This window comes from Rhinolophus ferrumequinum, chromosome 2 (genome assembly GCF_004115265.2).
Source record: "Rhinolophus ferrumequinum isolate MPI-CBG mRhiFer1 chromosome 2, mRhiFer1_v1.p, whole genome shotgun sequence".
In the NCBI taxonomy this organism is placed as follows: Eukaryota; Metazoa; Chordata; class Mammalia; order Chiroptera; family Rhinolophidae; genus Rhinolophus; species Rhinolophus ferrumequinum.
This window is the reverse complement of record NC_046285.1, coordinates 51,351,203-51,376,522: the sequence shown is the minus strand read 5'-3', so window position 1 is coordinate 51,376,522 and position 25,320 is coordinate 51,351,203. Positions and strand designations below refer to the sequence as shown.

Below are 25,320 nucleotides of genomic sequence, written 5' to 3'. Positions count from 1 at the left end.
TTTTTTCTCTTCTTCTTTCTTTGAGTTTGTTTGGTTTTTTGTTCTGGTTTTTAAGTTCATTGCTTATTGAATTATCAGTCTTTTCTGATAATATTTGAGTTTGTAAATTTTCTGTTTAAATAGCACTTTAAATGTATCTTCCAAATTTTAGTATGTGATTTTTTTTTATCATTCAGACATTTCCTTTTATTTTCATTATGATTATTTTTTTTGCCCCATGAGTTATTTAGAAATATGTTTCTTAATTTTTAAACATAGGAAGCATTTATTTCTTTCATGTCTTCTTTTAGATTATATTTTGTCATCTCATTTTTCCTTTTTATTAGCTTGGAAGTTACTCTGTTTCTCGTTAATGGTTATCCTAGAAAATTTAATGTACGTATTTAACTTTAAAAATTCCAAAGTCAATAAATATCTTTTACCCTCATTCTGAACAACATAAGAACCTTAGAACACTTATTCTTCCTCTTGGCTTTGTAGGCTGTTCTTGTCAGCCTGAAATGGTTTTCTCTTGACTGAAATTATATAACCTATTTTTTATTTTGGTGTGTGTGGAAGAACCTGCTAGGTATATATAAGTCTTTTGTTTCTGATGTTTTGTATTTCTGATCATTCTGATTGTTACAGACTATCCACAGCCAATTTGCACACACCCAATTTCTCATTTTTTGGTAGGTGTTTTGGTAGTTTATTTCCAGTTGTATGCAGATTCTGGCACAAGCAGACATTTAAACAGGTAATGAACTAGGCTGCTTAAAACATTTTATATAGCCTCTTTTTAAAATAAGATGGAGCCTCAACTCTCTGCTGTTGCGTGAAATGATCCTTCTAGGCAAATAAAATGGTATTCCAGAGACATAGGTTTTGTTACCCAGACGTCTTAGAGAGTAAACCTAAGGTGCCATCCCTAAGGGTACAGGCCTCTTCAGAGTCTTCTCTTTCCCTTATGCAAGGGTGGATTGTGCTTCTAAATAAATTTAGCCAATCCATATAACCAGAACACAGTGGATTTCATCAGTGAAAGCCCACTTCCTTCATTATGATAATAGAAAAAAACCTTTGGTGTTGATCAAATATTAATCTAACAAAAAATTTATAGCACCCGTCTCCAAGTATGACTTTTCTAATTAAATGCTAGCTGATCAGTCTAGGAATGTGAATTCCTAATTAGTACAAATCATTGGCTGTATGTGGTTCTCAACTGTGGTTGGACGTTGGAATCACTTAAGGAGGTTTAAAAATTGATGTCTGCATGCCACGTCAGAGATTCTGATTTAATTGGACTGGAATATAGTCTGACCTTTGGGATTTTGACAAGCACTCCATGTGTTTCTGGTGTATAGTCACAATTGAGAAGCGCTGTACTCGAACCTAGCTTAATTGAACCAAACATACACATACTTCTTCACTGTGTTTGTTGAGGTATTTTAATGTAAATTTCTGACATCTCTTTTTTTTTTCCCCTTTCTTCCGCCTACCCCCACTCCCGTTCAAGCCGTTGTTTCTCAGTCTAGTTGTGTAGGACACAGCTCCCTGGCCCATGCTGGTATTATGAGCCTTGCGCTCCCCACGGCTGAGGCAGTCGGTCATCGGTTGGCCGCTCTCAACAGCTCAGGGCAGCTGTCACCGACCGCCACCTGCTCACGCTGGCCACTGGCCCCTCCTGGCAGCACACAGCAAGCAGCCCAAGGCAGCTCACCCTGATCTCCAGCAGCCCAGCTCCAGGGAGAGCTGTTGTTCACAATTTTAGCTGTAGAGGGCGCAGCTCACTGGCCCATGTGGGAATTGAACCAGCGACCTTGGCGTTAGGAGCTCGGCACTCCAACCACCTGAGCCACCGGTTGGGCCCCATCATCTCTTTATTTGATCTTTACTCTACAGTGACAACTGACATATTTCCAGTTATTGAGAGAGAAAACATTATTACTTTTGTAAGATTCTTACATGTTTTCTTAGTCTGACTCATTTTCCCTTAATTTCCTCACCACAAGAGAATAAAGACAGCTTTACCTGATTCTTTTGATAACTGCTTTAAAATTGTTTTTATCCTTTACATACAGTTGCTTGTCTTTTGCACATAGCTAATTATATAAGGGATTATGACCCCTCTCCCCCAAGAGCTTTTAAAAAAGACTAATTTGACAGAGGCTCATTTAAAGGAGTATGTTATTGAGATTAAAATACCCCTTATCAGTTATAAAATACAACTTTTCACATATTATCTTTTCTGAAATTGGTGTACATCTTACAGTTTCTGGTGTCTTACTGTTGTCTTAGTGAAGTGGCAATTTTAAGTCTGTCTTGACACAGTTTGGTAAGATCAAGAAAGTACAGCACTAGCATTAAAGCATCTTAGTGTCCTGTGGTAATAATTCAGCTGGTCTCATTGAAAAGCAATTGAAAACCTGTCCGTCCTTGTAGGCCATTCTCTTGTTCTATCTTTTTCAGTTTATTTTCTTTTTTTGGGTATTGACAGCATCAGTCTCTGAAACAGTTATGAATCAGCCTCTGCTGCTATTAGGGAGAATGATTCCCCCGTGCCACTCCACGTACCTTTCGCTTGCTGGCTCTCCGATTTACATGTAGGACAGAGTAGGTAAGGATTTTCATTCCCAGAAGAAATTATCTTAACTTTTTTCATCTGTTTCTGAATCACACTTTGCATCTTACTTTTTTAATGTGAGCTTTTTTTTCCTATTATACTTGTTACACACATTTTCCCATGTTAAATTTTAACTGTATGCGTGTTGTTAGGCCCGAGGGCCTCTTCCATCCTTGTCAAGGGGAGGTGCTAACCTTCTCTCCTTTCATACAACACTCCCATGTTAAATTTTAAAAACTTCAGACATTATATTACATAGTATATTTGTACCGTAATTTGATGAATACTTCTGGTTTTTGCTATTTGTTATTTCCATTTTCACTAGGTTTTGTGAAGAATGCTGCAGTGAATAATCTTTCGACAGAAAAAGTGTTTGGTTTATTTCTTTAGGAGAGATTTTCAAAGTCAAATTACTGGGTCAGAAGCATATGAACTTTTTAAAAGTTTTTGATACTTTTTGACAGACTATATCCTATTATAATTGTAATTTAAGAATTATTAAAACTGCCCTGTTTGGAGAATTTCTTCCTACTTCTCCTGTCTCATGCATAGGTTACTGTGGTAGGTGCCTCATAAAATAATTATTTGAGGAGTGAGATTGATTAGGAGTGGATAAGAGTAAAATGGTTAGGGTTCCTTTAACTGTATTCGAAAACCAAAATTTTTTAAAATTTTGTTTTGACATAGAAGGCAAATTTTAATGTGTTTTAAAAAACCACAGATTTTATTCAGGAAGCTCAACAATGAAGTATATTTAAAATTTGCTGTCAGTGATCAGATTAGCAGCTTCTTTTTTAAAAAAAGGGTAATATAGGGAGCTTTTCCACTTTTACAGTTTTGTGGTTTGGAATGAAGCAAACAAGTAACTATTATACTGTACTATACAGAGAACTCTGTATATGAATTATTATTCTTGTAATTTGAAAAATTATCTTTGAATATTAGTGATCTGAGTACAATGTAAATTAGGCACTATTTTATTTTTTTATTAATTTTTTGTTTTTCAGTTATAGTTGACATGTAATAGTATATTAGTTTCAGGTATACACCATAGTGATTAGACATTTATATAACTTAATGAGGTGATCACTTTGATAAATCTAGTACCCATCTGATACCATACATGGTTATTACAATAGTGACTATATTCCCTATGCTATACATTACATCCCCATGACTATTTTATAACTACCAATTTGTACTTCTTAATCCCTTCTCCTTTATCACCCATCCCTCAACCCCCTCCCATTTGGCAACCCTCAAAATGTTCTCTGAGTTTGTTTCTGTTTTGTGTGCTCATTTATTTTGTTTTTTTAGATTCCACATATAAGTGAAATCATGGTATTTCTCTTTCTCTGTCTGACTTACTTCACTTAGCATAATATCCTTTTATGTCCAGCCAGGTAGTTGCAGATGGCAAGATTTTATTCTTTTTTATGACAAATATTTCATTGTATATATGCACCACTTCTTTATCCATTTATCTATTGACGGACAGTAAGTAGTTTCCATATCTTGGCTACTGTAAATAATACTGCAGTGAACATATGGATACATATGTCTTTTCAAATTTGTGTTTTGGCTTTCTTCAGATAAATACCCACAAGTGGAATTACTGGGTCCTTCTTTGTCTCTGTTATAACCTTTGTTTTAAAGTTTATTTCGTCTGGAGTAAGTTTGCTACTCCAGCTTTTATTTTCATTTCCATTTTCATGAAATGCCTTTTTCCATCCCTTCACTTTCATTCTGTGTGTGTGTATGTCTTTCGATCCGAAATGAGTCTATGGAGGCAGCTTATGTAAAGGTTTTGTTTTTTTATCCATTCAGCCACCCTGTCTTTTGATTGGAGCATTTAATCCATTTACATTTAAAGTAATTATTAATAGGTATGTAGTTATTGCCATTTTGTTATTCATGTTTTTGATCTTTCTTCTCTTCTTTTAAAGAAGTCCCTTTAATATTTCTTGTGATACTGGTTTGGTGGTGATGAACTCCTTTAGCTTTTTCTTGTCTGGGAAACTCATTGACTATCCTTTGATTCTAACTGATAGCTTCACTGAGAAGAGTAATCATGGTTGTAGGCCCTTGCTTTTCATCAGTTTGCAGGCCAGAAGGGATTGGCACAGAATATTAAAACTTGGAGAAATCAGCTGACAGCCTTATGGCAGCTCCTTTGTAGGTAATTACCTTTGTAGGTAATTCTTGCTGCTTTTAAGATTCTCTCTTTGTCTTTAACTTTTGGCATTTAAATGATTTGTATGGGTGTGGGACTCTTTGGGTTCATCTTGTTTGGGACTCTCTGCACTTCCTGGACTTGTATGTCAGCTTCCTTTGCCAGGCTAGGGAAGTTTTCCAATATTTCTTCAGATAGGTTATCAATTTCTTGTTGTCTCCTTCTGGTACTCCTACGATGTGAATGTTGCACACTTGATGTTGTCCCAGAGGTCTCTTAAACTGTCCTCATTTTTTGGATTCTCTTTTCTTTTTGTTCTGATTGGGTTCATGTTTCCTATTTCTCTGTTTATGTTCTCACTGAGATCATTGAGCGTCTTTATAACCAGTGTTTTAAAATCTGCATCTGTTAGGTTGCTTGTCTCCCATTTTGTTCTTTTTCTGGAGCTTTGTTCTGTTGTTTTTTTTCACTTGGGACATGTTTCTTTGTCTCCCCATTTTGACTGCTTCCTTGTGTTTGATTCTATGTATTAGGTAGAGCTGCTATGTCTCGTGGTCTTCGTAGAGTGGCCTTACGTAGTAAGTGCCCTGTGGGGCCCAGTGGTGCAGTCTTCCTGGTCACCTGAATCAGGTGCTCCAGGTGTGTCTTTTGTGTGGGTCCTGTGTGCCCTCCTGTTGTAGTTCATCCTTGGTGTTTGTTTGCCTGTCTGTGGGAGGGATTGACTCTCAGGCTGATTGGTTGTAAGGACTGTGACTACAGTAGAGATGCTGTTGTGCAGGGGATGACCCAGGGAGCAGGATTTCCTTTATCAGTGCTCTGGTACCTGCCAAATCTGCCATTTGGGTGTGTCTTTTGTGGAGATGGTTTTGTGGTGCTCTGGTGTGGTCTGAGCTGGCCTGGGTGTGTTTGTTCTGGGGCCTCTTGGGAGGGGCTCTGGTGCAGGCCAAGGGTAGCCACTGCTTGTGTCCTGCCTGGAGCCACTTGGTCTAAGCTACAAAGTGATCTTCAGATGCTTGCCACTTGTGCTGAGCTTGGAGGTGCCTGGGCGAGGCTAAGCTGTGAACTGAGGTCAGTTACCACTAGTCCTGGTTTTGGGGCTGCTTAGCAAGAGGTATGGGGCATGCCTAAGCCAGATGCTGCTTGTTTGGGGGTTGTGAACCTTTGAGTCATTTTAGGAAAGTTTACAGCATGAGCCAAGACAAGCTATTTGTATGGAAAAGCCACTAGAAGCAGCTTGGGTGGGCAGGGTTCCAGGGAATCACCAGGGTGGGGCAAAAGGTGTTAGCCAGGTTGATGGAGACTCTGGAGCTCAGAGCAGGTGAGTCTGTCAGTGAGTAAGCCCCTGTTCTGACCCTTTAAGAGAAATGCCTAGGACTCCAGCAGCCCTCCCTTCATCTCACTCAGCCACAGTCTCCACTGGTTTCCACAGCCAGAAGTTATGGGGACTTTTCTTCATGTTCTAGAATCCTGGGCTGGGGAGCCAGATGTAGTGCTGGAACCCCTTGCTCCTCAGCCAGGACCTCCACAGCTAAGATATTCTTCCTGATTTTTAACCGCCACATGGGGGTATGGGTCCAGCCCATTCTGTGTCTCCGCCCCTTCTACCAGTCTTGAGTTGGCTTTTTCTGTATGTTCTTAGTTATAGGACTTCAGTTCAGCTATACTTCAGGTGATTCTCATTGATGGTTGTTTTGTAGTTTAGTTGTAATTTTGATGTGGCTGTGAGAGGAGGTGAGCACAGCATTTACCTATTTCACCATCGTGACTATACCCTCCAATTAGGCACTACTTTATTCTTCATAATTTTCATAAAGGCTAATAGTAAAATTATGTATACACACACACATACACACACACACACACACACACACACATATCTGATTAATAGATACCTGCTTTAAAAATCAACTGCTAGAATATTAGTTTGGCTTATCAAACAATAAATACATTTAGCAAACATTTATTAAACATCTATGCTAGTAACTTTGTTAGACTTTTAATGATTAGTATTTTTTATTCAGATAGTTATAACACAGTTGATGTAACATGAAAAAATAGAAATTAAACTCCTGGAGTATTCTGCAAAAAGAAAGTTGACATTTGTACAAGGTGTTGAAGGATGTGTACAAATGCCTATTCAAAAGAGAAGGCAGTTACTGGGAAAATAAGTACAGTAGGAGAGTGATAACCAAAAGAAACTAAAAATACAGGAAAATTCAGGATATTGTAACTGATGTTTAGGGTACTTGTTAGGAAATGATGTCAGAGTGTGAAAGTTCTTGATCCTAAGCCCTGTGACGAAGGATTTGCCATTATGAAATGGACCATGAAATAATCCCTCAGGTTTTTGTGGGTGCTGATGTTGAATCTCATTACTGAAATAATGAAATAAGAATGATTGAAAATTAGTTTATTTAGAGTGTGGCCTAAGGTAATTAGGATTTGCGACTCTGAAGGGGAAACTTTCTTTCCAGTGTTAGGCCATTTTAAGAGAGAAACTGGAAATATTATGGTGAAAAATCCTAATGAGGATGAAAAGGACACAGTGGGTAATTTTTTATTGTATATAACGGTTATAAATATAGAAGTGTGTGATACTAATAAGAACAGTATAATGACTCCCAAATTTGAAAATGAGCTTGGAATTAGGTAAAATGGTCAGAAAAATAAATCAAATAAACAAAACCCCAGCCTTTTTCAAAATAGATTTCAATCTAGATAGTGACAAGGAGTGTAGTAGTGGGTACATTACTTAGTACAGGATTTTGCAATGATCATTGAGGAACATATGTTCATAGTAATATGTACAAAGTAAACATAGTTAAAGAGGGACTTGAAATCGAAGATAGAAGAAGGTATATGAGTCGGCAGTTATTTAAGTAAGTATATTTCCTAGCTTGGACACATTAGTACTGAAAATATTATCAAATGAAATCACCAGCAACAGTTGGTAATTTTTCAAATATTGTGAGAAATGGGGGTAGCAGAGGAATGGACATGATATGGCAATAGAATCTTTTCCTTTTTTAAAAAAAAAAAATTTTATTGGGGAGTATTGGAGAAACAATGTGTTTCCCCAGGGCCCATGAGCTCCATAGTCATTGTCCAGCGCCGTTTTCATAGTTGCAGGGGGTGCAGCCCACCATCCACATGCGGGAATTGAACCGGCAACCTTGTTGGTGAGAGCTCGCACTCTAACCAGCTGAGCCATCTGGCCGCCCCTCCTGGGGCTCACAGGCAGCTTGTTTTCTGCAATCTAGTTGTGGAGGGCACAGCTCACTGGCCTATGTGGGAATCGCACTGGCAACTCTGTTGTTCAGAGCTCACTTTCTAATCTACTGAGCCATCTGATCGCCCGAATCTTTCCCATTTTCAGTACATAATGGGCACTTTTTGAAATCAGCTGTGTTTTCACATCTCTGGAGCATATTAAAATATTGCTGAAATTATTTTACCTTTTGGATGGCCCTAGTGTATGTACTAAGGTGATCATATAGTTTACATGCAATTTGACCACTAGATGGTGCTCATACAGAAGGAATTTGTATATGTGATATGATCAGAGATTTTCTAGATAAATAACAAATCTGTTATCAATCTTCTCAGTTCAGTCTTCTCTTAATGCAATTGTATGTTTTGAAATTTAATAGGCCAGTTTATAAAGATACAAAGGTAAAGGAAATCCCTATTATGTTGCATTTACAGTACATTAGCTTTGAAGTTACTTTGTAATTTTTTTTAGAATTTTGGAGTTTCAGTACTGTTTTTCCTGTCATCCTTCAACCTTCTAAAATTTTTCACTAAGATTATTGAATCCTTCCTTTTGTTACTATACCTGAAGACTTCTGGATTTATTCGTGAGTTTGGAAAGGTGTACAAATAATTGAGGGCCTATGTTGTATAAATTTTTGAACTGTCTTTACTTCCGTTTAATGTTATAAGATAAACATCCTCACAGTCATCAATGTTTCATAATCACATTTTAGGTTACGTAATAATCCACTAAATGGATGCACTTAGTTTACCGAGGCTTTCTCCTGTTTGTTTAGAGTTCAGCTATATATAATATTATCGCTCTGTGAAAAAGAAACTGTATAGAAAAAAGAATGTTAATTCTTTAGATATCATATTAAAATGTTAATAGCAATTCTTTTTGGTGATTTAGACATTGTGTGTTATATTTTTATTTCATTATATTAAATAGAGTTTCCAGGTTTTATAATGAACTTAAATTTTGTTTTAATGGAATAGAGTGTATCTTTCAGCTCTGCTACATGAGTAGGGCTATTCTAAAGCAGAGACCAGTGAAGAGTTGGTTGCCTTCTGCCTCCCAATCAAATCATATGAAGCTAATTGTGATTTAGGTACATACATGGTTTTGTATGCATGTGTTAACCACTAGGCAGTGGATGTGATGATCTTAGATTTTTTTCTCTCTCTCATTAGGGGACATTTTCATAAAGAACCCTTTCTCAAAACTCAGAGTTGCTTTCTTGATGTCAGTAGATTTGAATAGAGAAACTATACACTGAGAAGTATTTCTTCTCTACTCGGGGGATTGAGTGATCTATCAATTTTAGATTGTTCCCATGTTATTTGGTTCTCTAGGATAAGAGGTTATGTAATGAATGGCTTACTGTTCTATCTTTGTTGGTACTATTTGCAACTTAAGTAGGAAATTTGTGTTCAATATCCTCATCCATACCAATCCAGAATAGCAGAATCAGCCTTTCCTGGGTTTTCATCAGACATGGATCAAAGCACGTATTTAGGGATCAAACCAACAGCATTTGCATAAACCACACTAGTCAGTGCTTTATTATAAGTACCTGATCTATAGTAAAACTTTTGTTTTTCCCCCAGGAAGTTTCACTTTTTTTCCTTCAGAGAGGATTATTAATTCTCTGTCATCCCTTCGTATTTTGCTCTGTTTCTATTCCCCTGCCCCCTAATGGATAGGACCAGTCTGTCTAAGGCCGCAAAATTGCCAACTACTGTCTGCACAGTCCTTGAGAAGAAGCACCAACTTTCTGCTATAATCTCTGTCACAAAGCATCTTACTCCAAAGAGTCCCACATGACTCTCAGCCTTTGTTGGGCATGTGTCTGTATCTTAGGGATGAAATCACAGGGGTAGCATTACCATTTTTTCTTGATGAATCAGGATTTGCAATAGACCTGGAGGTTGTAGTTTGCCAATGCTGCTTTCCAGTAGGCTGCATTTAGCTGGTGCTGGTAAGCACATAGTAAGATATTGTCAGTCCACATCGGAAAAAATATCCATGGCTGAAGTGGGATTTATGATGTACCTATATCAACTTACAAATTGAATTGTTCAGAACGGACTGGTGGCTCAGTTAGAGCGCGAGCTCTGGGCAAAGGGGCTGCCGGTTCGATTCCCACATGGGCCAGTGAGCTACGCCCTCCGCAACTAGAATGAAGTCAATGAGCTGCCGCTCAGCTCCCGGGTGGCCAGATGGCTCAGTTGGTTGGAGCACGTCCTGTCAACCTCAAGGTTGCCAGTTCGACTACTCGACTCCAACAGGGGTTGGTGGGCTGCGCCCCCTGCAACTAACAACGGCAACTAGACCTGGAGCTGAGCTGCGCCCTCCACAACTAAGATTGAAAGGACAACAACTTGATTCTGAAGTACACACTGTTTCCCAATAAAGTCCTGTTCCCTTTCCCCAATAAAATCTTTAAAAAAATTGAATTAACCATAGGTAATTTATTAAGTAGCGTTTTTATTCATGTATTGTTTTAAAATGACGATATATTGTATTCTATACTAACGTAGCACAGTGTTGAAAGGACAGACTTAGGTGTCTGTGGTTCTCAAACTTGAGTGTTCTTAAGAGTCACTTAGGGGACTTTTTAAAAATGAAAATTCCCTCCTCTTATGCTTAAAAATTGTGATGGAGAGGAAGTACTAGTTTGCATTTTTAACCGCACTCCAGGTGATTCTGAAGTAGTCTACAATGTTGAGAAACACACATTAGAAAATACCTATTTAGCAATCAAACTATTATTTTGTGAATAAGAGTATTATTTATATAGTGTTGAATAAAACATGTTCCACTGGTTTTATAAAAAAACTATCTTTGATTCTTCCATATTTTTACAAATTCATAACTTTATAGTCTCAATGTTTATAATATATGAGAGAGATGATGCCGGTAACAGTTTTTTTAATCTCAAAAGTTCCAGGAGCCAAATATTTATTTTGCAAATTAATCTGTTTCTGCTTCCAGACACATGTATCAAAGCATTAAAAACCAATGTATTCTATATAATAGTCATGCTACATTACAAATGGATTTCCCTCTATCATTAGATCCTCAGAGTTTAATGTAGATAGTACCTTTAAAAAACTTAGAACCAGTGCTAATTAATATAAGCTCCTTCCTTATGTAGAAATTTGTATGTCAATGACAAAGACTCCTTTAGTAAAATTATTTTAAATGATCAGAACTGTTGACAGAGAATCCCCTGTATTTTTATATTCAGTTCATATTTATAATTTATTTAGCAGTGAAGATGCCATTGTATTTTACAACAGACCCTTACTGAAACTGGGTAATCCAGGGTTTCTCCACCCAGTGCATTAAATCAGACAGCCTCAAAGGATTTTGATAGTCCACTGTTTATAACATCCTTCTTTACCTGCTAATCGACCTCACTTCCTGGATTTCAGTCTATCTAGTTATCAGCTAACAAAAGAACAGCTTTTGGTTCCTGCAGACGCTGGTGAAAAAATAATCATGAGAAAGAAATCCACCTTATGCCGTCTTTTTTGTCTGCAATTACAAACTCAGCCATCATGCAGCTAACAGGTACAGAGGGAAGATGCAAGCTCTTTCATGGGAAGAAATTACAGAGAAATCAAGCATCATTTCTCAAGGTTTTTATTTTTCCTGATTTACAAATGATGCTGCTGTAATTCTAGCTGCAGTTTTTACCGATCATTCACCACAAGGCAGCTGGTAGAGAAGTAAGACTGCTTGGCAACCACCTGCAGGGCTGCAGAGATGAATTACATTTTCGGGAACAACACACTTCTGTACTCTCGCGCCAGTCGAGGAGGCAATACTAGCTCTAGCCATGGCTCAGTAGGCCCAAAGCAGAAACACTGGCCAAAGAAGGGCTCATCAGATGAACTGCAAGCTGAGCCAGAACCTTCACGCTGGCAGCAGATAGTTGCATTTTTCACTCGAAGACACAGCTTTATTGATTGCATCTCAATAGCCACCAGCTCCACCCAGGTAACATACCACTTGTTGAAATTATTTTCAGTATATTTTGGTTCATGTTTGCGTTGCAAAAATGTGTTAGTGTAGACTTCTTAATTATTAAAAAAATATAATCTTATGCACTGAAACCTTGGATGCGCAGAATTTTATGTTTCAGTCCATGTGTGCAAGTCTTTAGCACGAAAGGGGAAACAAAAAATATTTTCCCTTTTGATCTTATTATGTAATGCCAAACCAAACAGTCTCAGGTTTTGTTGAATGATTTCTCTAAAAATATAAAGCCGTTAATACAAAAATTAAATGTAAGCTAACAATGCTTGTCTCCTTATTTTTAGACTGTGTTAAATGCTATGAAGTATGTGTCTGACCAAAGAAAATACCTGTTTGTTTAGCTTTTGTATGTTATTAGATAACCTCCGGGAGATTGTTATAGTAATAAGATAAAAGAAGATAAGTTGAAATATTTTCATTTCCTAATGTTTTGAAAATAGATTAAATTGAATACAGTAAATCAAATTGAAATTGTGAAATACTGTTGTTGTATATACTTATATCTTCAAGTTATATTAAATTATGGTTTATTCAAGGAATTTAATGAATCCTTCCATTTCTATAAATATTTATTACCTGGAGTTAATTTGAAAGCCATAAATTGTGTAATTACACAATTATAGGACTATTTTTTCAAATCAGTTGACAGTTTAGAGATGAACAAACAATAAAACTCCCAAATTAAAAAAGAAAAATCACTTCTTTTTGTAGAAATGAGTATTGAAAATAGGAAAAATATAAAATTAAGAAAAATTTGAGTGAAATACATATTACTTGGTATTAAAGGAGGGTTAGGGTAATATTCATATTTTAAAACATTTTTTAATAGGTATTCATTCAACTTCAGTAAAAATGAAAGGATAAGAAATAGTCTAATTTAAAAACAAGATGAGAATGCATTTGTCCTCTGACATCAGTAATATTTAAATTAACAAAATAGATACGCATACCTGAGGGCCTTTTTGAAATAAACTCATTTAAAACCATTTTTAAAAATAGAAGCAGTTAGATAAATATAAACTGCAACAGTTTTCTTGTTTTTGGTTACTAGAATTATCTTTCAGTTTGGTTACTAGAATTATCTTTCAGTAGTTTTGATTTTTAAATAATGTCAAATTTCTATTACCTATTTTTCTTACATATTTGAGAGATGGAATTACTGGGCTAGAGGTCATTAATTGTTTTTATGTAGGCACTGAGGTTACTTATAATAAAACTTATTCAGAACCAACAATTGATTTAATTCTTAGATTGAATACTGCCCCAAGAATTTAACTAACTTGATTTTGACTACAATTATATATACCAAAAAGGGATGCAGAGACTAAAGCTTGGCATTGTTATTCATTGTAGATTAATTATTGAATAACATTTTCCATTGTCAAAAAGAAATGTGTTAAAAACTTTATAAAACTTTCTATATATAGTTTATATAAATATGTACCATTTATGTATACATACCCACAGATAATACTATCATTGCTATATAATTCGTCTTATTAAGAGCACACAAATGAAAAGGCAAACAAAATAGTTCACATATAAAACTATTGAAACAACAGAATTATATTATAGTTACATAGGAGTTGAAGCAAAAAGTTGCTGTTGTATTGCACTGTAATAGAGTGAGAATTTTAATAAAAACTGTTTGCAATTAATCCTACAAAACCATAAAAATTTTATTTTTTCCCCATTTGGTTTAGATCATTAATGTAAACTGATAAATTACTTAGTTTTTATTTCTTTCAGACCTCTTTGCATTACTTGTCTTTTTCATTACCTTTGTATTTCATCTCCAGAAGTGTAGACATGGGATCAGAGGTTTTAGCTTTTATTTTTTTGCTCTGGAACACCAATATGTCATTTTTCATTATATATATTTTTCTAAATGAAGAGTTGGATATTTTATATATTGAAATCTTTTATTGTAACTCACTGGAGTACGTTTTACAGGATAAAGTATAATAGTGCTGAGAAAGAACATTAGACATATTTGGATCTTAGTTGATGCCAGAATACATTTTTCTATTTCATCTACTAACTCACAGCTCGCAGTTTTATTTTGTAACACTAGAAGGATTTGTATATAGTTAAAAACAAAGTAAATTAATTAAATTTCTTAATTGGGTGTAAACTCTATACCTATGAATATAGTAGTATGATATTCATTGTGTTTTGTTATGTGTTGATAAATAACAGCAGTGATTACCAGGTCTCCTATTTCACTGTTGTCAGAAATATCCTTTTCTAAGATTTGATAGCAGTAGTAACTTTGAATCTGATTTCTTATAACCTGTGCTCCATGATACTTTCAGCAGTTTGGAGAGTTATTATTAAATCAAGTTTTGTTAATTTGAAAACCATTACTATGATTTAATATCCTCCCAAATATCCTCTATGAGTAAAAAGAAAATTTACTTTCTTTACAGATTCAGTTGCGCGTGTGTTAGAGGTATTCATGTTCATCACTAAGATTATATGCCCAGTTCTACTGTAATTCCTGGAAGTTAGTAAGTAGGAAGTCATTCATGTTTTTTTAAATTATAAGGAAGCAAGTGGTATAAACTTCTGCAAGACCCCCAGCTTCTAGGATAGGACTTGGCATATGGTTGCTGCTTAATAAATCTTTATGGAATTGATTGATTCATTTCCATTTCAGTCTCCTGGAACCTTATTAGCTTATGGCCGTCCAAAATATAGCACCTAATCTGAAATCTGTTGTGTATTTATATTTATTGGATCCACTCTTTTCCCTCATAAGTGCCTTTAGTTCTTCACAGCAGCCCGCTCTTTTTCCATTTCCCTTTTCTTCCCCTCCATTCTTCATATTTTTAAGTCACACAAATCCTCCATCATCTGATTTCCTCACCGTTTTGAATCCACACTGAAATGATGATAACATACAGCTTACAAACTGTCTGATTTTTGTCATTTGCTTGTATCCTAAAAGTTTACGTTGTGGGGTTTTTTTGTATGTCTTTTTTTTTTAATGTTAAATTAAGATGAGTTGTGAATTATTTTACTTTGATGTAAGTTTCTCTTTAGGGCTTCACGCTACTTATGTTCTTAATTTTGAATTATTATTATAATATAGAAAAAGTGACCTAAGCATTGTCAAGCCCTCCTCAGTTTCTCACTTCAGCATTCCTTCTATTCTTGCATTTAGGATCACTTAATACCAATCTTCTCTGTCCTACTTAGCATACTCAAGCTCTGTTCCAGTCTAGGACCAATTTTTATATTCACCAGGGGTTTTTAAAAAGTCCAGCACAATACTTCTAGGCTTTGTTACGTGATTAGCTCCTAGGTAAAAAGTTTTATCTACTTGGTGATATCAGTGTTTATTAATGAGAATAGTAGTCATAAACTCTGAATAGCGGTGAAGTGGTAGGTCACTTTCAGTGACAGCAACTATTCCTGTATTTTGGAATACTTGAAAATCCCTAACATGGATCATTATAAATATTCACATAGGGTTCTCCCATCCCCCCAAAATTGACATGCCAAATTAAGTTGAAAACAGCAAAGTTCTATTCCTAGGAGTAGATGGGATCGACATGATGACTTGTCATAATTGAAGTAGGACAATAAAATTTTCATAAGAGTGAATATTGGCTACATGAGTTAAATCTTTTTAGAGGAAAACCCTGTTCTAAATTAAAATAGAGGAAAACACTGTTCAGATAACCATGTGGAAAAATATATAGGTTAATTTGTATAAAAAAGAATACCATTGTAAACAGATGCATTCTGGATTATAAAGCATTTAATTTTTAGAGGTGGTATGCATTGGATATATTGTCCAAAAAAGAAGACAGTAGTATCAACCTCATTGAGTTAATTGTATTAAATCATTTAATATATGTAACATACTTAGAACAGTGCCTGGCAGCTATTATTTATTATTATTTTATTTTTATATTGCTTAACATTGATAGTCTATGGACAAATTCAAATATAGATAATTAGGAATTACAGCACCTAGGGTAGTGCAGTTCATTCAAGCATTTAGTAAATACTCGTAGTGTTGACTGAATAGTTATCTGTAAGTGCAAGCCGTATACTTTTTCAAGAACCACAGATCTCAGTACCTTCAACTGCAGTATTTAAGGGAGAGGTCCCAAGGAGCACCTCAAATTCTTGGTTAGACTACCAATTCCTGACCTTGCCTCCCCTCCCAACACTTCCTTTTGCAAATCACCAAAGCAGTCACAAGTAGACAATTAAATTTAACTGATTATTCACCTTTTACCAAGCTCACTTTCCTTCCTACAATGATTTTTAAATACCCTCTGAAGACCTCCAGCCCAGCTTTTTACTATCCTTCATGCTCACTTTCTTCCTTGCCTTGCTTCTGTGGTCCATGGCTATATAAACACTGTCTTTGGTAATCTCAACTCTCTTTGCCCCTGTCACTTCATTGGTAAAATTCATCCTTGGTTAATTGAAACTCTGCCTCCTGCACACTGGTTAAGCTGCACATTAAACTTCAAATACCTGTTTTCTGGACCTCATTCTCAATTGATGGTTTTACTCTGTATTCCAGCCTGTAAAAATTAATGATCCATCTGTGTCCTAAAGCTCACCCTTCACTTCCAACTTAGATCTCAGTCCTTTTGACTATTCAGGAACTTCTGAAATTCTCTTCATTACAGTATCTGTCTTTCCCTCTATTCTGGATTATTCCCAGCAGCATACATACCTACTATAAATACTTCTCATTAAATTAACCAACCAAAAAACCCTCTTTTGGAGTATAGATTAATTATCAAATCCAATAATCAATTCTCAGTTTTTGTTTTACTTGACCCCATAATAGCTTCTTACATAATTGACTACTCTCTCCTTTAAATTCTTTTCTCCTTTGACTCTTCAACACTTCCTCTTATGATAGCCAACCTCAATTTCCTTTGCAGTGTCTTCTCTTCGTACAACTAATGTTAAAGTGCCTTGGAGCTCAGTCCTTAAACTTCTTTCTTTTTCTACTCACATTTCACTATTTAAAGGCAGTCCTGTGCCTTTAAATAACATCAATATTTATACTTTTAGCCCAGAGCTAATCCGTGTACACTAGACTTGTATGTCTGGCTTCCTACTCATTATCTCCCCTTGGATAAGTATCTGAAAGTTGACATGTCAAAAACAGAGTTTCTAATTTTGTTCTCCTCATCTTCTTCATTGAGTGTACCATTTACTCAAATGCCCAAACAAAAACCTTTGGATCATCCTCTATTCCTTTTTCCTTTGCTCTATATTCAGTCTAATAGCAAATCCTATTGGCTCTATTTCAGGATATATTTATGATCTGACCATTTTTCACCACTTCTGCAAGTACTAAAGTTGATATTTAAACAACGCTGGGGTTAGGGATGCAAACCCCACACACAGTTGAATATCTGCATATAACTTTTGACTCCTCAAAAACTTAACTACTAATAGCCTACTGTTGACCGGAAGCCTTACCAATAACAAACAGTTGGTTAACACATATTTTGTATGTTCTATGTATTATATACTGTATTCTTACAATAAAGTAAGCTAGAGAAAGAAAATGTTAAGAAAGTCACACAGTTGAGAAAATACAATACTGTACTGTATTAATACTGTAAGTTTACGTCATCTACTTACAAGAGAAATCATCTGTCTATAAGTACCTACATCAAAATTGTCTTATATGACACAAAACACTGTAGATGTTATATGTATTACTAACACTGGACATCAAAAATGAAAAGATAATTTGAAAAAGAAATAATGATTTATTTAAAGAAATAATGATTCATGTATTGATAAGAAAGAAGCAGCAGTATGATTGCTTTATGGTAACCTAGTGTAGTCGATATGATTGCTTCATGGTAGCCAAGCCTGTACACTAATGAATGAATCATTGTAAAATATTTATGGCATTCAGTATTAGTCATATTCATAATACAGTATTGGAAACAATGTTACTTTTGAAAAACTTACTTACCTGTGATAATAGGCTGAGATGCAGCTTCTCCAATTACAAGGGAGCCATACTGTATGGCAATGTAATTCTTTGAAAGCAAAGCTATAAAACAGTAAGAAAACTAACACATTGTTAATTTTATATTAAATATCGCTCATCTTATGCCTGTGTAAGGATAGGCTGTCCACTTTCATACAAGTCTACTACACACGATGTTCTATACGATGGATACTTTAGGGGATGATGATGACACAAAATCATCTCAGAAAGTTCTAGCCGTACAGTTATTAGATTTTCACACGAACACACACACACACACACACCAGATAAGTATATTATGGCATGATGTTTTTTAACTGTTCATTAAGTGGAAGTGAATCCTGAAGGTCTTCATCCTCATCATCGTGTTGAGTAGGCTGAGGAGAAGGAAGACAAGGTGTTGGTCTTGCTGTCAGAGGTGGAGGAGGTGGAAGCAGGCAGGAGAGACAGGCACACTCAGTGTAACTTCATGGAAATACGTTGTAATTTCTGTAATTTTTGCTTTTTCACTTCTCTAAAAATGTTTCTGTATGATAAAAATCCTTCTTCCGCCATTTGCTTTAGTTTTAGTGCCCATATCATAGAAGAATCTAGGTCATGTCATAAAAGAACTCAAAAGCAGTCTTGAATAATCGAATCCTTCTGCCAGATTGTCTAATGTCAGTTTGATTTCTGGCACTGCTGCTTCTACATCTTCTTATTATCTGGTACTGGTTCAGAAGTACTCATCTGTAGCAAGTTGTCTTCTGTTAATTCCTCTTGTGTGGTGTCTGCTGGTTCTTGAATTTCTCTAAGATCCATCTATTGAAACCCTTCAGACACACACCCCCAACTCCTTTTTTTTGCCGTATCCTCAGTCTCTTTCTTGATTTCCTTGATTGGCTTTGTCATAAATCCTTTAAAGTCATGCACAGCATCCGGACACAATTTTCTCCAGCAGGAATTGTTTTGGGCTTGATGACTTGCATGGCTTTTTCTGTAGCAGCGATGACATCTTCAGTGGTGTAATCCTTCCAGACTTTCTTGATATTCTTTCTATTGGGGTTCTCTTCCATAGCACTGACAATCGTTTCTATAGAGGACTGTGTATAATGAGCCTTAAAGGTCCTTATGACCTGACCCCCTGATCTAGAGGCCAAATTAGAGAAACATTGTGTTTGGGGGCAAGTAAACCACTTTGACACCTTCGGTATTGAACTCATAGGGTTCTGGGTGGCCAGGGGCATTGTCTAATATCAAAAGAACTTCAAAAAGCAGTCCCTTGCTAGTAAGGTACTTCTGATTTCAGGGACAAAGCCTCAATGGAACCAATCCAGAAAAAAGTTCTTGTTTTCCAGGCCTTGTACAACCAAGAGACTGGCGGCTGGTATTTATCTTTTCCCTTCAAGGCTCAGGGTCAGCAGCTTTATAGATAAGGGCAGTCCTGATTGTAAACCTGACTGCATTTGCAAAACAGAGTTAGCCTATTCCTTCCTGCCTTAAGTCCTGGTATTTGCTTTTCTTCCTTACTAATAAATGTCCTTTGTGGCATCTCCCCTCCCCCCCAGAATAGGGGACTTTTGTCACCATTAAAAACCTGTTCAGGCAGATATCCTTCCTCTTCATTGATTTTCTTAATGGCGTCTAGAAACTCATCTACTGCCTCTTGGTCAGCAGAAGCTGCTTCTGTTATCTTGACATTTTTAAAAACAAAACTCTTTTTACAATTATCAAACCATCTTTTACTGGCGTCAAATTCTCCAGCTTTAGATTTTTTTTGCTTTAAGTTGTTATATAATGACTTTACTTTTTCTCAAATCATATTAGAGTCCGTAGGTATGCCTTTCGTATAACATCCTGCACCCACATTAAAGTTGCATTTTCAGTACAGCGTTAAAAGGTATTTTGCAAAAAATGCAGGGTTTTCACACCTGCTGGCATAACTACAGCAACAGTTTCAGAATTTCCTTTTCTTTTTTATAATGGTCCTTACACTGGATTCATTTATCTTGAAATTGTGGGCAACCACGGCTGCAGACCTCAATGTACAGTACATATCAAGCAATTCAGCTTTTTCTTGTAATGTCTTGACTTTTCTCTGCTTCTGGGGAGCACTTCCATCCAGTATTACTACTGGCACTTTATATGGGTCCCATGATGTTATTCAAATGATTAGTGTCACATGATGTTTTAAGCGGCTACATGCAACATTTAGCTTACTGCAATAACAATAGGAGGTGGCTATGAAATTATTACAGTAGTACAGTACATACTACAGTTAATTTTATTCAATTATGATTTAATACTGCATCTTTACATCTGTTTACGTTTCTCTCGACTGTGCATGTATGGTCTATAAGTTTATTTTGTGAGTTTTGATACATTTTAACTTTATATAATAGATTTGTATATATTTTATTGTAGTAAATGATAAAACAGACTAGTATCTATATATATATATTTTATGCATTATTGTCATATCTAACTTTTTCCAGACTTTTTTGATATTTCTAGGTGAGGTTTTTCAAATTGTCACAAATCTGAAAAAAAAATTTTCCAATACATTTATTTAAAAAAAAATCCTCGTATAAGTGGACACATGCATTTCAAACCCATGTTGTTCAAAGGTCAACTGTATTTAATTTGTAGCCTGAACTACAGCAGTAGATATCTTAACTGGTCTCCCTGTCTCCATTCTTTCCTCTTGCCCTCTGTTTTTCACCCAGCAGGCAATCATCCTTACAGAATGTCACTTCATGTCAGTACCTTGGTTTAACCCTCCCGTAGCTTCCAATCTGATATGCAATAAAACCCTTCTTTACCATAGCCGAAAAGGCCCTGTGTGATCTAGCACCTGGCGGTGTCTCCAGTCCCATTTTCTACTGTTCCCTCACTTACTCTACTCCAGCTACACTGGCCTAGTTCCTGTTCCTCAAAATAATCAAGCATATGGCCATCTCAGAGCCTTTACCTTTTCTGTTCTTTCGGCTTGGAGTATTTCTTCCCCCAGATATTCTCATGATTCATTCCCTCACTTCCTTTAGACCTCTTCTCATCTGTTGCCTTCTCAAGAGGGCCTTCCCAGATTCTTATCTAAGGTAGCAGGCACTTCTTTACTCCAAACATCACTGTCTTTTTTTTTTTTTTAATTTTCCTGATAACACTTAATACTCCCTGATTCTGTATTATTGTAAATTTTTTATCTGTGTGAATTCTCCCTAAGACCTTCTATGAAGCATACATTACACTTTATTTAATGATATATTGATCCTCTAGCTGATGATTGTCTTTATGTTTACCATTCTGGGAGAAATACACCCAAGGAGATGAGTCAGAGAAAAGGAGAGAGAAGCCATTCAATTTCCGTATAACTAGGATGACTACATAACTCATCAACCAAACTAGAGTACTTTGATGGAAAGAGAGAACTATTAATAAAGTGGGACAACAGGCATAAATACAGACTTCTCAAGCAGACAGAGGCATGTGGTACATCATTTATAAACGTTTATCTTTGACTGTTCCCACTGGGCAGCAGGTCTAAATATTCACACCAAGACATCTCCACCTTGGACCATCCTGGACTGGCCTAAACTTCTTACCTATTCATGTTTCATAAATTTAGCCTCAAGCCTAATGATAGCTGTGTTTGAAGTGATACATCAAATACAATTTTTTTTCATTTCTAAGGATTGAAATTGCTTATTAGGAGTATAATACTTTTGTATTAAACTAGAATATATACACAGGTAGACAATCTTAAACTACTTTGGAAATGCTGACTCTGCTAGTAGGATAGTTCCAGGAGAATGGGTAGAAATAGTCTCCTTTGGGTGTTGACTAACCAAGCAGTCTAAGTTAGGATAAAAACTGTTATACTGATTGTGAGATGAACTCTTGGCAGAGTTCAATTTTCCACTCAAAAGGCACTCATTTTATAAGATTAACACCATGACTCAGATTTGAAATTGTTTCCCTTTCACCCAAAGAATATTGTGGCATTTTTAAAAAATAACTGTTTTATTTTTCCGTTGACATACAATATTATATTAGTTTCAGGTGTACAATATAGTATATAGACATTTATATAACTTATGAAGTGATCACCCTGATAAATCTAGTACCCATCTGACACCATATATAGCATTGTGGAGTTTTGTTACAAGGAACCTATACGTACCTCATAAAAAATATGTTAAATAATGCTTAAGAGCCCAGTCATTTGAACAGTAGGACACTTTAGAAAAGCATAGCGATGAAGATTAAACAAAAAGTAATTGTTTGTAATGGATATATAAGCTTTTAAAAAATACCAAATTGACCATACAATCCAGCAGTTGTACTCCGTGGTATTTACCCAAATGAGTTGAAAACTTATATCTACTCAAAAAAAACATGCACACAGATGTTTATAGCAGCTTTATTCATAATTGTCAAAACTTGGAAGCAACCAAGATGTCTTTCAGTAAGTGAATAGACAACTGGTACATTCCTAACAATAGAAAGTATTCAATGCCCCCCCCCAAAAAAAAAAAAAGAAATGAATGAATCTGAACTGCATATCACTGAGTGAAAGATGCCAGTCTGAAAGGGCTGCATAATGTATACTTCCAACTATCTGACATTCTGGAAAAGGCAAAACTACAGAGACAGTAAAAGATCAGTAGTTGCCTAGGGTTAGGAAAGTGGAAAGGATGAATAAATAGGTAGAGCACAGGATTTTTAGGGCAGTGAAACTACTCTGTATGATATTATAATGGTAGACACATGTCATTATAAATTTGTTAAAGCCCATAGATTGTGCAGCACCAAGAATGGGCTCTAATATAAACTGTGAACGTTGGGTAATAATGATGTATCAGTGTAGGTCCATTGATTGTACAAATGTACAGTTGTGTTGGCAAATGTTGATAATGGCGAGGCTGTGCATGTGTGTGGGCAGAGGTTACATGGGAACTGCAATTTCTGCTTAATTTTGCTGTAAACCTGAAACTGCCAAAAATAAAAAACTATTAAAAAGCAAAATTGATTTCTTAATGTAGATTAGATTGGCTATAGGTTGAAGAACTAAAGAGTGAAATTTGTTATCTTGTCTCTATAAATAGAAGTGTGTTACATTCATCTTTGTTGCTTCTATATAGTGTCACGATTGATTAGATGGCCCTTTTGGCAAGGACAAATAGGTAAAAAGAAATTTCACAAGCTGCAATTGACATATTTTAATACATTCAAAACAAGTTTTAAATAAAGTTAACCTTTAAAATGTTAATAACAGTACAGAAAAATGACTGACCTACAAGCTCATGGGGTCAGGATAGACAATTCAGCCTGTGCAGCATTTTTGCCCTTTGTTTATTTTCAAGCATTGTTTGTTTTCATGAGAATTCTATTTCATACCTCTTACCAGAACTATATTTCAGTAAACAATTGGGTAATGATTTGTTTAATGTCAGCTGTTAAAGAATAAGCTTCACAAGAACTAGCAGTGCAAGATGTATGTTTTCTTCTCTTGTATCCCCAGAGACTAGACTGGTGAATGCACTTGATAAATATTTGTTGAATGAGTAAACAAATGTGATATATGTGTTTATTTTCATTTAGTCTAATTATGACTGCAGGGAAGTTTGGAGCTTCTAAATATGGTTTGGCCACTCTAAATTTCCCAGCCATTTTTATATAGAACTATGGCTTAAAAATCAAAAGGTTTACATTTTACAGGATTTTGTAAAATTATGAATATTTCAAAGTACTTTTTTCTGTGAAAAAAATTGGGGTATATAAATTGTTACACATATGAAGAAACTATATTCTTAATGTTAAAATTTAACTCAGTATCATTTTCTCTAAAGATCTTTTACTGTTATTTTTTGTACTCCCTGGTACAGCCTCCATTTTATATCAATATTTAGAATTTTGATAAAGGTAAAATAATCATTCAGACTATGTAGAGAGCAGTAGCCTAAAATTATTACCTTAGTTAAGACACTTTAAACCAACTAATGTGATAATTTTACAGGCATGTATAAATCAATTAACAAAGAGTATGCCTGTTTTGCATAAGTGTAAGCCAAGTGGCTATGACAACTGGAAGCAGTGCAATTTTAGAAGCCTAAAGAAAACTTTTTCTGCCCCTAGATAAATTTATGGAAAAGAGTTTTCTCTCTCACCACTTAACAGGGACCCTGCCTATTCGTTCTTTATCCTTTAGTAAATCAACTTGATCCTTTCTGAACAGTATTTACAGTATTTGTGAAATCTAAATTGTGACTATTGATTCAGCCAGCTCTGGAGTGTGAAGAAGTTGTTATGACAGAATGGGACCAATTAATTGCCTTACAAATTTTTTGTTGGTCCTGAAAAAAACTAACAAGGTTATAATCTGAGATTTGAATCAGAGACCCCAGCTCGTTTTTCTGTATTTAACTCTGACTAACCTATGTAGAACCATCTAATGAATCAAAGTATTATCAATTTAAAAAGAAATCAGTTTGAAAGTATTTAGAAAGATAGAGGAAAACCAAGAACCATACCAATCTTAGAAATTGTTTCCCCTATACTATGAGGAGACAGAACAAAAAAATCTTCATTTTTATCACTTTTCCAAACTGAAAGGCCACATACAGTATAGACCCTAAATTCTTTCAGTTATAAGAACACAGCTTTATTACATATTTTAAAGAACTCTAGATGAAACTTGAAATTTCCACGTGTATTTCTTGTTTTTTTTAATTCTCACTTCTTTTGAGTAGGAGTTGCTTATTATTTTTATCATCATAGATTAAACATTGCAACATAATTAAACTAACTAATTAACTAGCCTGGATGTCTTGAAGTCATTTTCTATTTACTTCATTGACCTAATAAGCCTTTTTTCCTTTTTTCAAATCACCTAAAGCAGGAGTCAGCATACTACAACCTGTAGGCCAAATCTTGTCTGCCACCTGCTTTTATGAATAAAGTCTTATTGGAAACACAGCAGTGCCTATTTGGGTATTGCTATGGCTACTTTCAAGCTACTGCAGCACAGTCAGGTAGTTGTAACAGAAACTGTATGGCCCATAAAGTCTAAAATATTTATTACTTGGCCCTTTTCGGAAAATGTTTGCTAACACGTGACTTAAGGATTGGTGACATAGTCTATTGTTTTTCTGTGATATTATATATTGTCTTTGCAGTAGAATATAGTAGTAACAATAAAGACAAAATAAAACTTTTTGAACCTTTTTAAAAAGACAGTGTATGTAGTATAGTGGTTGAGCATACTGTCTTTAGAGGAT

The 25,320-nt window shown here is 35.5% G+C and overlaps 1 protein-coding gene and 1 non-coding gene across 20 annotated transcripts in view; one reads left to right on the top strand and one right to left on the bottom strand.

Annotated features, from left to right (window-relative positions):
• DLG1 (discs large MAGUK scaffold protein 1) overlaps nt 1–25,320 on the top strand; it is a 238,327-nt gene that overhangs the window by 77,553 nt on the left and 135,454 nt on the right. For 2 of the 19 annotated variants that reach the window (XM_033128128.1, XM_033128152.1), the window contains exon 1: nt 11,570–12,036. The exons of 14 other annotated variants lie outside the window; for them this stretch is intronic. In XM_033128128.1, the coding sequence (XP_032984019.1) occupies nt 11,803–12,036 (234 nt within the window). In that variant the 5' untranslated portion in view covers nt 11,570–11,802. Of the gene's footprint in view, nt 1–11,484; nt 12,037–25,320 lie in introns of those variants that run through there. 3 more of the 19 variants (XM_033128143.1, XM_033128136.1, XM_033128162.1) reach the window with 3 other exon arrangements.
• LOC117014688 (U6atac minor spliceosomal RNA) lies at nt 2,695–2,818 on the bottom strand. The gene has a single exon (XR_004421585.1). It is a non-coding gene; the product is annotated as a U6atac minor spliceosomal RNA (small nuclear RNA).